The 12689-nt window shown below is 41.5% G+C and overlaps 1 protein-coding gene across 4 annotated transcripts in view; it reads left to right on the top strand.

The window, feature by feature from the left end:
* The window catches only part of FAM107B (family with sequence similarity 107 member B), a 165767-nt gene extending 153692 nt beyond the window's left edge, over nt 1-12075 (top strand). For all 4 annotated transcript variants that reach the window (XM_023256382.2, XM_023256381.2, XM_006933266.5 and 1 more), the window contains 2 exons: nt 8153-8303; nt 9282-12075. In XM_023256382.2, coding sequence (XP_023112150.1) covers nt 8153-8303; nt 9282-9398 — 268 coding nt within the window. In that variant the 3' untranslated portion in view covers nt 9399-12075. The remainder of the gene's footprint in view (nt 1-8152; nt 8304-9281) is intronic.
* Nucleotides 12076-12689: the final 614 nt, after the last annotated feature.

Below are 12689 nucleotides of genomic sequence, written 5' to 3'. Positions count from 1 at the left end.
TTTACCTTTTATCTTCTTTGTAGACAGTTTGCTCCATGTGTGCTATAAAAAATTTGGATGTTGGGTTGGTATAGTTTGCTTTTTAAGTGATTCTGGGCAGGGCAGGTTGACTGGGAGAGCCAAGGATACAAAATTATTTTTATTTATTAGGACACAGAATTACTTTATTTAAGAGCCTTTAAGCTTCCTTTGGAGCTCTTCTTGGATCTTCAGAATGAAACTTTTGATCTTAACTGTGGGACCTTATGGGTCATTCATTGCCCCACTCTTTACTCAGCCTTAGTAGGTACCCATTGAACTGAAGGATATACAGACCAAGTTAAGCAGCCGGGTCATATTTTAGCAGGAAGGCCTAATTTAAAAATAAAAATAAAAAAATGTGAAGAGATGTTGGCGGCAGTTCTCCTTCCCTAGTGCACCCCTGCCACGCATTATTCACGTGCCCCAGTATGCTGTTAGATTCATGCTGATTAAACTGAATGCACGTTTGATCCTTTTTGAATAAGTGCTTAGCTTCTAACCATCTTTGTCACATAAAAGAAAAAATATATAGAATTGATGTCATGCCCAAAGCAAAGCAGAACTGTACGTTCCTAAATAGACGACAGAGTTTGAAGGCAGTCTTACCTGGGAAATGATGCCTGCATTTTGGTACAAAGATCGAAAGTTTAATGTACTCCAAAAGAGTAGCCGTTGCCACTGAGTGGTTTTCTGATCATCTTTTACCTCTTGGTCCTCAGTTGCCTTATCTGTAAAGTGGGAGGAGGGGACTTGGTTGATCTCTAGTAAGAGACATTCTGGCCCAAGCTGTTTTTGTTTTATTTGGTTTGGTTTTGTTCTTCTATTGTATCTATGAAAAGGCTCCAAGTCAGAAGAGAGGCAAAGGTAAAACCAAAATTGGCAGACTTGTTCTCTGAATTATAGCCTACAAATTATTCCACAAAAATGTACTTAGTACCCTGGGTTATATCTAAAACGTATAGGTTTGTACAATCGAATCTGGTTCCAAATTTTCTAGAACAGGCATTTTCTGTGAAAATAGACCTTCCTTCTGTCTGACTTTCTCTGGCCCATGATTTCTTTTCCTTGTTTACACAGCTGACTCTTTAGCCAGGCCCAGCTCAAGTAATTTGGGAGAATGCTGGTGTTCCCTCAAGTACCATGGTGTAGAGAGGATGTTGCTCTGAGGTTAGAGGGAAATCATCTAAATCCTGGTTTGCCATTTAACTTGACCTACCTTTATGACCTTGGACAAGGTCCCCCTTCCTGATACACGTTTCTTCATCTATGAAATGGGGGATAAAAATATCCTTCTTACAAAAAATAAATAGGGGATGGGGCACCTGGGCGGCTCAGTTGGTTGAGTGTCCCACTTCAGCTCAGGTCTTGATCTCATGGTTTGTGAGTTTGAGCCCTGTGTCCAGCTCTGTGCTCACAGCTCAGAGCCTGGAGCCTGCTTTGGATCCTGTGTCTCTCTTTCTCTCTGCCCTTCCACTGATCATGCTCACACGCGCGCGCTCTCTCTCTCTCTCTCTCTCTCTCTCTCTCAAAAATAAATAAAAACATTTAATAAAAACAAAATAAATAGGGGCGCCTGGGTGACTCGGTTGAATGTCTGACTCTTGATCTTAGCTCAGGTCTTGATCTTAGGATCGTGAGTTGAAGCCCCACGATGGGCTCCATGCTTGGCATGGAGCCTACTTAAAAAAATTTTAAATAATAACGTGTGAATACCTGTTAAAATGACTGGGGTATAACAAATGCTCAATTCGGGGCGCCTGGGTGGCTCAGTTGGGTGAACGTCCGATTTCGGTTCAGGTCACGATCTAGCTCGTGGTTCATGAGTTTCAGTCCTGAGTTGAGCCCTGTGCTGACAGCTCAGAGCCTGGAACCTGCTTTGGATTCTGTGTCTCTCTCCCTCTCTCCTCCTCCCCCCCCCCCTCTTTCAAAAATAAATAAACATTAAAAGTAAATAAATTTAAAAAATAAATGTTCAGTTAGTCCCATCCATGTTCCACCTCCCATGTAGCATCTTCTGAAAATTCCCATTGCTTCTTCCCCCTTTTCTCTGAAGGGCTGTGGCCTGGCTTTTGAAGTATATCAAGAGGGGGGAAAGAAACCGAAAAGGCAGGAAGGTGGGTTTCAAAATCCAATGCATGTATCTCATCCTATGTTTTCAGGTTTTTGAAGATAAGATCTTAGTTTGGTGGGGTCCTCACATTAGAAATACAGTTGGTTTGTGGAGTGAAAATGTCTCAGGCAGTTTCTTCTCTGATTCATCTTCTATCATATATACTTACTAGAGACTCTGGGGTTTTTATTTAGAAATAAAATTTCTAAATTTAGAAAATAAAGAAATTTCTGTGCCAAATGATAGGAAGTTTCAGATGGATAATATATATATTTGGTTAAAGGATAATTGTACTTGATTTTTGGCTTGAATCATAATGAAAGTCTGCTTCCTTTTCTACAATTTGTAAAGGACCTTCCCATATTTTATCTTAACCAGTGATCTTTCCAGTAACCCAGTGTGTGTTATCTTGGGGTTACCCTAATTTGACATATAAATACAAGAAAACCCAGAGAATAAACATAGAATAAAAAGCAATTCATACAGATAAACCAAATAGAGTAATAGTATCACTCAGAAAAAAAAGTGGAGAAAAGAAAGGGAGACAGAAATGAGATCAACGCAAAGCAAGCATTCCATGGAGCCCTGTACCTTTGCTCTACTTAGGCATAAATTTGGCTCAAAACCCGGGAGCATTTGGTTCACAGAGTTTTTCAGGTTACATTTTAGAGCTCATAAGATAAAAGCAGATTCACTGTTTAGGAAAACAAATACTCGTAGATACTCGTAAATACTCTGAAACCTACACCCTGTCCAGGATATAATTCTCCTCTACTTACCGTCTTTTGGACCTAGATCAGTTTTAGATTAAGAGTTTTTAAATTTTGATCTGGTTACAGTCTGCCATTAGGTCTGATTATGAAGACCTTTGGTCAGCTTCTCAGGTTCTTTGGTCAGCTTCTCAGTGGCTTAAAGGGCAGATTTCAAGAGGCATTATTTTTTGTAGTTGGCAGATTTCAAGAGAAATTACTTTTTGTAGTTGAAAGATGAGTGTTCGGGACACCTGGGTGGCTCAGTCGATTGAGCATCTGACTTCAGTCAGGTCATGATCTCACGGTTCATGAGTTTGAGCCCCACAGCAGTCTTGATGCTGTAAAATGTAGGGATTGAAGCGCAGAGCCCGCTTCAGATCCTCTGTCCCCCCATCCCTGCTCGCCTCTCTTTGCCCCCCCCCTCAGGCTCTTTCTCTCAAACATAAAAATGTAAAAAAAAAAAGTGTTTGAGAGGTCTTAAAAATATAGGGATATTTCTTATATAACTTAGAGAGATTCTATCTTCTCTACAAAGTACTTTTGGCCACAGATATAGAATATCCAATCACCTAAACACATCTCTAAAATTGGTTCTTTGGCTTGTACCTTCCAGTCAGCAATTTCGTTTCCTGTGATTTTAGTTGTTCATTTTATGTGCTTTGCTGGACAGATAGTTCCTCAGTAGATACTTGTTGCTGTACCACGTGGCAAAAAATATGGGAAGTTGAGTTAGAAGTATTTGCATTTAGAATCCATGCAGGTAAAAATGACTCAAGCCAAAAATGTAGATAAAGACAAGTCAAACCAGAAGATTCCAAGATTTAAAGATCAAGGACTTGAAATCCAAATGCAACCCTCCCCTTCCACCCTAAGAAAAAAATTAGGCCAGGAGATATTTGGCTGGGTGGGGAGGGGAGCTGTTCCGTTAGGGTTTGAGCCAGCCCTCGCCTCTGGCTCCGTGCTCTCCCAGGTGAGGAGAGAGGGAATTTCACCTTTATGGGTTTTATGTGTCTGGGGTGGGGGTGGAGTGAATGAATATAGACCCTTCCAGTCTGCCCCTTGATGTATTCAGTGGTTTATGTGAAATGTGAAATGTACCTTCAAAAGTTGTCTGTACATTTCATCGCTAGTGGTAGAAAGATAAATTGTTGGAGCCTCTCTTGGAGGGCAGTTTGGAAATATCCACTGAAACGTAAAATGTGCTGGTCAGCCAGCAGTTGCACTTTTTTGCATCTAGCCAACAGAAATAGTTCTATAAAAGGGCAGGTATACATGTATAAGGAAGTTCATTGCTGCATTGCTTTTAATAGGGAGCAATTGGAAACAACCTAAATGTTTGTCAGGGGAGTGGGGAAATGATGGCACTTCTGTACCATGACATCTTAGGCAGATGTTCAGAAGAATGAGGAGGAGGCCATAGAAAGTATGGAAGAGGACAGACCAAAGTCTTAGTTATCTGTGGGTGTAAGAATGGGAAATGGTCCGTGGGGCAAGGACTCTACTCTGTAAATTTCTAACCACATGGAATACAGTGTATGTGGTGCTCCCAAGATTTGCTTAACAGGGAGTTTAGGTGTGCTTTTACTTTTACATATATGGGTGTATATGTTATCTACCTATTTTTGTTTGTTTTGTTTTTGCAAAGAGCACTTACGAATTTAAAAAACTGTCTTGGGTGCCCTCTGTCACATTATAGTCACAGGAACTAGACCCAGAAATAACTGTTGGTGTTGAGTGGTTCAAAGCCATCAGGACTTAAGCACCTGTCAATCATAGAGGAATTGAAAGTGCTTGTTAATTGTATCTGTCAGAAGTGATTAAAGAGAAATCAGCTGTTAGCATGCAAAGAATGACACTGTAGTCCATGAGATTTGGAGTGGCTTGTTTTTATCTCTGGGCACTCTCTACAGGCTGATCCAGTTTTCAACTCATAATCATATGGGCAGTGCTTGACTTTCCATTCAGCACAGAAAGTGAAGTGATCTTCTGTGATAAAATATTAACTAAATTTGCATGACTTTTTGACTGCTGTAAGTGCAGAACATTTATCAGATAAGCACCATTTCCCTGAGCTTTCTGTGGCTAAATATTTTATCTTACTGTCTCCATTGTGTAAAGTCTTTGACTAGAAAATGAATACTGGATGTTAGTTAAACCCATTCATAGGCTGCAGCAGAATGCCCGCTTAGTGTTCATACATCAAAGTTGTTGAGCATCCTTTGCATAATCCAGAAGAATTTAATAACCATTGAGGTTAATTTTGCCAGTGAAATAAAGGGAAAGGAAAAGTTTTGAAATTTAAATTATGTAGATAGCTAAATTCTTAATCCTAAAATGTAAGTCCCTTAATTCTGTCTGTGGTATCCTACTGAAGCTTTTTAATAGTCATGGAACTGAGTGGGTCTTTACTCAGATTATTTACAAACAAATTTTCTTACGCGCAGGTGCCACTTACATTTATTGTGAGCAAAGTACCATAAGTAGTTTTTATTAAAAAATTTTTTTTTCAACGTTTATTTATTTTTGGGACAGAGACAGAGCATGAACGGGGGAGGGGCAGAGAGAGAGGGAGACACAGAATGGAAAACAGGCTCAAGGCTCTGAGCCATCAGCCCAGAGCCCGACGCGGGGCTTGAACTCCCGGACCATGAGATCGTGACCTGGCTGAAGTCGGACGCTTAACCGACTGCGCCACCCAGGCGCCCCATAAGTAGTTTTTATTACACTTCATATTTGACTTCCAGAATAGTTCCTCGATACTTCTGTCGACACCGTAAGATCTTTTTTTTTTTTAATCTTTATTTTTAAATTTATTTATTTTGAGAGAGACAGAAATAGCGTGAGTCGGGTAGGGGCAGAGAGAGAGAGGGAGAGAGAGAACCCCAAGCAGGCTCCACACTGTCAGCAAGGAGACTGATGAGGGGCTCAAATTCATGAAACCGTGAGACCATGACCTGCGCTGAAACCAACAGTCCGACGCTCAACCGACTGAGCCACCCAGGTGCCCCCATCATAAGATCTTAGTAACTGCAAAACACACTAATTAAATCACAGAAGTAACTCATCTCCTTTCCTTTGTTTCTTCTTCTTCTTCTTTTTTTTTTTTTTTTTGGCTGAATTTAATGTTTTTCATTCTTCTTTTTTACTAAAAGTTCTGCTAATGAAAATTGGGAAAGTGAGGATACATGTTATTTTGACTATGCATCCTTTATCTGTAGTGATGGCATATCCTGGTCTTTACTCTGTAAACAACTTTGAAACATTTGTGATTAAAAAAATGGAGATAGGGGAGATGCCAGAATCTTAAAAAATTATAGTTAGATAAATGAAGAAGTGTGAAATTGAGGATTTGTTTACAGATGAAATAGCGTGAACTTGAAAGACATTGAGAGGAGTGTGTTGACGAGTTTCTTGCAGCCAGAGCCCACACTCGGGAAATTGTTATTTGATTTAACAGTTACTCAGATGACTCCCAGATGCTGAGACACATTGGTTGATTGAAATAGTTTAGAGAACCACCACCAAGGTAGACATTCCTGAATTACAGACTAGCAGTCACCATCAGCAGGACCAGAAGGTGCGTGGGAAGGTGCATGGGCCCATCTCAGTCCTGAGTTGATTCAGTAGGGCCCTTCCTGCTGCCCAGAAAAGCCTGGGTCACTGACAGGTCAAGTGTGCATGTGTGTGGGTGCGTGAGAGTGAATACGCCCACCATCACTTCCACCCTGTGCTGCCTGAAATTGATGATGTTCTTCCTGTTCTGTGGTTTGTTTCATTTTTATTTTAAATGCTCTTAGTAAATGTTAGTATCAAGTTGAGATTACCTGAGAGCTAGTGGAGACTTGCTAAAGAGAGAAGGAAGACAGGAGGAGATAGGCTGACTGAGCCAGCACCGTGGAAAGCCTGGACTGAAGAAATCTTAAGGAAATGGTAGAAAAATAGAAACCAGCAATGTCCTAGCTGACAGTTAAACATAGAAGTTCCACCTAAGGAAATGTCCTTGACTTACCCCAAACATTTTGGGTGCAGGGTTGCTAGGGAATGGTCTAAGTTTTGCTTTTGTTTCTCCCCATCTGCAAAGAAGGCAGCCTGATTTATCTCTTAGAAAAGTAAAATTTCCCTGAAGCCTGATTTCCGTGCATCATCAGTAGTAAACTACACATCTGAAGCAGTTCCACTGTATGGAGCACTAGGAGTCAAGGGATCAGAATTCTCTGCCCCCTCAGCAGTGATGAAATCTTAGACGTGCCTTCTGGTATACAAGAGCCCTATGACAGATTTGAGAATTTTGGAAGAGGGGTCCAGGGCCATTTTGCTGTTTACATTTCTGTGCTAGCCTAACTCTAGGCAATATGTATGTGTTTGTGTGTGTGTGTGTGTGTGTGTGTGTGTGTGTGTGTATTTAGTATTTATTTTGAGAGAGAGAAAGCAGGTTAGTGACAGAGAGAGAGAGGGAGAGAGAATCCCAAGCAGACTCCGTGCTGTCAGCACAGAGCCCGACGGAGGGCTCAATCTCACGAACCATGAGATTGTGACCTGAGGTGAAACCAAGGGTCGGATGTGTAACCAACTGAACCACGCAGGCACTCGATTCAAGGCTATATTTAGTATGTGGGATCGGGGGCTCCATCTTGGGAAGGTTTCCCTAAAACTTCAGGTGGAGGCACCTCATATTCTGGGTATCTCCATCCTCACCATCTCTATCTATCTCCATCATCTCTGTTCTCCTCTGTCATCTCCATCCCCCTCATCTCCATCTCTGTTTTCTCCATCTCCACCTTCCTCATCTTGTGTCATCCCTGTCCTCCTCTTCTCTGTCATCTCCATCTTCTCCATCACTGTCTTCTCCACCATCTTCATCTCCATCTTCTCCGTCTCCATCAGCATCATAAGCGATCATAATACCCATTGAATGAGCCTGCTATTCCGACCTTCCCCCCTCCAAACCATCCTCACTACCCTTTACATAGCCTAGTATCTGGCACACAGTACGTGCTCAGTCCATTTTTATTGAATGAATGCATTTTGCGTACTCTTGGAAGTTGTTCTTGTCTTTCTTCCATGCTCGTGAATTTCTGACACGACCCATGCTGACTAGCAGCTAGTAGGCATCATAGTGATGCTGCCAATTCAGTAGACCCCTTTTCTGTGGCTGACACCGTAAATTTCTGTTGATGAAGGATGTGCCCATTAGATTAAAACTTTCTTTTGTTTTTGTTTTTAAGATTAAGACTTTCTAATTTTGTTATTTATTTACTTATTAATGCAGGGGTCTTGCCCCTCAGAATAAGCCAGAACTGCAAAAGGTGATGGAAAAGAGAAAACGAGATCAAGTAATAAAGCAGAAAGAAGAAGAAGCACAAAAGAAGAAATCTGACTTGGAAATAGAACTATTAAAACGGCAGCAGAAGCTGGAGCAGGTGAGAGTGAGATGAAAGTTGTCTTTTTCCTTTATTCAGATCCATCTGACATTCAGTATCATGTGAGTTTAAGGTGTACTGCGTGCTGACTTGGTGCTTTTATATTGCGGTGTGTTTGCCACTGAAGCGTTAGCTAGCGCCTGTCACATCACGTAATTATCATTTCTTCAGCGTTGGGAACTAAAGGTCTAGTCACTTAGCATGTTTCTGTTCATAGTGTACTTTTGTTTATGTTCATAGTATAGTTTTGGTGGCTGTAATTACTGTGCTGTGCTGTGTATTACTTCTCTACTGGTTGCAAGTTCCTACCCTTAACCAACATCTCTCCCGTTTCCCCCAGCCCCTGCTAGCCGCCATTTTACTCTCTGCGTTTACAGTTTTGGTTTCTCTAGATTGCACAAATAAGGGAGATCATGCAGTATATGACTTTCTCTGGTTGACTCCTCTCAAAAGTTATCTCTTCTGTCCTGAGAAATAAGAATGTTGGAACAAGCAAAATTTACCAGACATGTCAGATGTAAATGCTGATTTCACAAAAGGAAACTATGAGACAGAATGTCAGCTAATGGGCTACATAAAATACATTCAAATGAGGTAAAGACAAGGATTCAGGAGGCAAAGCCCAAACTGGGGAATATCACTGAACTCACAGCAGAGCACTGGGGAGCTCAAGCAATTGAGTGAGATTCAGCCTCACCAACCAACTGCACGTTGGTCTCAGGATCCTGTTTCCGTAGCCTTGATTTTGGGGTTTTTGGTTTTGGTTTTGCTGGTAGTACCACCCGGGGGGGCTGCTGCTCCCTCGCAGGACGACCCCAGGGCCTGCACATGTCCGTACATACATACACCTAAGGTGGAGACTGGGAGAGAATTTCCTCCACTGGGAAATGAAGGTGTTAGGGACTTTGGAAAGAGGAGTAGTGTTTCGAAAAGCCTCTCATTTTGTAAATAATTTTCCTGTTTCTGAATTTCATTTAGCATGAACTTGAGAAGCAGAAATTGCAAGAAGAACAAGAAAACACCCCAGAGTTTGTGAAGGTTAAAGGCAATCTCAGGAGAACAGGCCAAGAAGTGGCCCAAGCGCAGGAGTCGTAGGCCTGGGCCACAGAGACCGCGCGCCCGGCACACCACACGGGGAGGCCGTGTGCAGGTGTCTCCACAGCACTTAAGCTCAGGGCAGAAGCCCCTGGAGAGAACCCCAGCCAGCAGAGAATTGTTACTTTAAAAAGGATTTGGTTTTGGTTTTCCTACAATCTGGGTGGATAAATGGCCTGTGACAGTTGATTTCTATTCGCCAAATGAAGGACGTTGACCAGCACTTACGTTGGGATAAGTGAACCTGTGTTCAAAGACTTAGAGAAAACAAAAACAAAACCACAACAGCAAAAAAGAAAGAGGACACTGGAATAAATTCTTCAGAATTGCACTACTTGGTTTTTCTTTCAGTCCAAGTTTAGTGGGGCAGAGAGCCTTTCTCCTTCTAAAATCTAAAACAAAAAACAACAAAACGTGTTTTGTTTTTTCCTTTAGGTATCTGCTAGATAATTTAGATCACATAGAAAGGCATTGATCTGTTACATCTTATATTTGTAAATTCTCTGTTGAGAATCCAGAATTGTCTTGTGTAGTCCTACTGTCACCCGTGTTAGGTTGACACCTGAGAATGTTGATGTTAATGTTGAGCACAGCTGTTACCTTTGTTGGCATTAAGATTCAGAAATAGGGTGAGAAGGTTTAAAAACATGGAAACAAAAATACCTAAAAATACGCAAACAAGTTACACGTAAAACATACGGAAACAAAAAACACATAAAGGTCCATCTTGATCTTATTTTAATTGCTTTTGGTTCTCTGATACTAGAATGCTCCATAGTGACAGTCCAGGTCAGAGAAGGCACATTGTATAAATCCAATTCTTGCTTTGATAACTATTAGGATCTTGTTTTGTTTTGTGTTTGAATTTCTTGCCGAGCTAGTCCCTTTATATGAAACAATCCTTCCGCTCCTTTGGAGTATAAAAACTAGTTCCATATAACCCAACTTCAGTGTCAAAAGTAGAGGGCCCAAATCTTTGAGAACAGTGTGGGGGAAACTCCCATCGGGAGCCAGGCAAGGAGGACTTGTCTGGGTATTCTAATGTGAAACAAACGTAGATCGGTCTCCAGGAGGCCTAGGTGGAAGGTTGATAGCATCTGTACATTTTGGATATCATTAGAATACCCAGTTTTGGAAATTTCGGATCAAGGATCACATACTGCTTTGCCTTGCCTTTTTTTTTTTTTTCCGGTGAAGAAAGACTCTTTTGCTGCTCTGTCAGCGGTGATGACCACTGTATGCACCTCAGGAAACGCTGAGGTGAAGGGAGAGGCCGCCTAGCTTCCGCACACCAGCTAGCTTGCTATCGTAAGTGAGTCCCAGGCGGACAACAGCGAAATCCTTACGCAAAGTACGTTTTATTACCGCTGGTACATTTTACTGGGGGTGATCTGGAAGAATTCATGTGGATTCAGTATGTTCTCCATCCAGACGATTCAGCCAGTAATTTCTACATTGCAGAGTCCTCTCCTTTAAAGGCTCATAGAAAACTGGATCCCGAGCTTTTAATCCTAATAAGCATAGTAGAAATTAGCTTTCTATGGGAATGCTTTAGTTTTCATAGTTGACAGGCTCATACTCAGTCCTCATGTGAACAAGATGAAGGTAAACACAGAGACAGCACATACTGCCAGTTAGAGGACATGTCGACCACACCCGCAGTGGGTGATTTCTCACCAGTGGGTATTATTTGAACGAAACATGAGATGCTGAAGATAAAATGTTGCTCTGTAATAGTCTACTTTTGAAGGATGGAATGGTAACTTTTTTTTTTCCATCCTCCTTCTCTTTGAGAGAAGAAGGTATGTCACGTGATCCTCTTGAAGGTACATTTCTGATTGCACGCTGACTGGAGTGCTGTCTTTGTGTATATGGACTAATGATGAGATTTGCAGGATGAAGATTCAGGACTAGCTCATAGCCTTTCACCTAACTGGATGTTGGATCTTAAGTCCTGCGTCTCTGAAGTAATTCTGCCACTCGATAGAATTCTCAAGGGTCCCCGACAGACTCCTTCAGAAGGACCGATTCTGTTCCTAGAACTTACCTAGAATTCGTTCTTCACTGGGAAGAAAAAGGACAAAAGCATCTCCCACCCAGTCTCACTCACTAGTCTGCACAGTTACGTGTAGCGAGTAGTACAAGGTCTGGCCAGAAGACTTGTAAATAGCGTGAGGTGATGTCTTATGACCAAACAGTGGGATATACAGGTCGAGAAGCTCCCTGAAGCCGTCAGCTCAGCTCAGCTCACAAGCCTGAGTTTAAAAGGGTGCCAGTCTCCCCTCCACACGTTAATACTGTGCGGTCCAAACCCCTAGGACTCCTGAACATCCGGGCAGTTTTGTGCTTTGAGCCACTTTTTGACAGAAATGGCTCCATTTTTCCACTCTGTGGTTTTCTTAAAATAGTTCAGTGTTTTATAGTCTCCTGGTAGTAAAGTAGTGTTGCTTTCTAAGCTGCAACAGTTGACTTTATTCTTCTACTCTGAAAAATCTTGACTTGTTTGAGTGTATATAATATATATAAAGGGAGCCTTAATGGATTTGTTTTCATAATTTAATATTTTTTGTATTTGCTCTTGTATAATTGTTTTTAATGGAAAGTATTACAGAACTGAGGGTGGAATTCTTAGAACCAAAGTTATTCTTAATAAAAATCACCACGCGCTTGGACCACGCAGCTGTGTTTGTCTGATCTGTTGGAGGTGGATATCTGGAACCGAAGGGGGGTTGCTGTGTTCACCTTCAGTAGAAGGTGGTTTTAGGGTCTTCCTTTGGTGACTGTCCTCTTTGACACCCCCCCCCCCCGCCGCCCCCATCAGTTATGTCCTCTGTCTTGCTTCAGTCAGGCTGACAATTCATTGTGTCAAACAAATTCATGGTAAGGGATCATGCTACTTGTTGTATAAAATATGTGGTATTTTAGCAGCAGCTCGCTGTCCCTCAGGTCAAAGTATTCTGAATTCTAAGTAGCCTGGTAGAACAGGGGGAGGTGTATTTTGGCAAGGGCCATTTTTTAATGCCATGAGCTAGTACATATAACATATCTGAGGTGTGACCATGAAATTATTCCGTTTATTTAACTAGGTTAATGTTATCCTCCAAAAGTGACTTTGGGAAACTGTACGCTTGATTATACTGCACTATTAGTTAAAATAGTTTGGAGATTCCAGTCTCTCTGTGCCTTTTTTTTTTTTTTTTCCAGCCCCGAGTTGTTACTCAGTTTGATTACCCAGCTGTATTAGACTCTATTTTGAGAATGAAATGTACTCAGGGCAGTGAAGATTTTCTA

The sequence above is a fragment of the Felis catus genome, chromosome B4 (assembly GCF_018350175.1).
Source record: "Felis catus isolate Fca126 chromosome B4, F.catus_Fca126_mat1.0, whole genome shotgun sequence".
NCBI classification, from domain to species: Eukaryota; Metazoa; Chordata; class Mammalia; order Carnivora; family Felidae; genus Felis; species Felis catus.
Note: the sequence above shows the minus strand (reverse complement) of the source record. Positions and strands in the feature narration are given on the sequence as shown.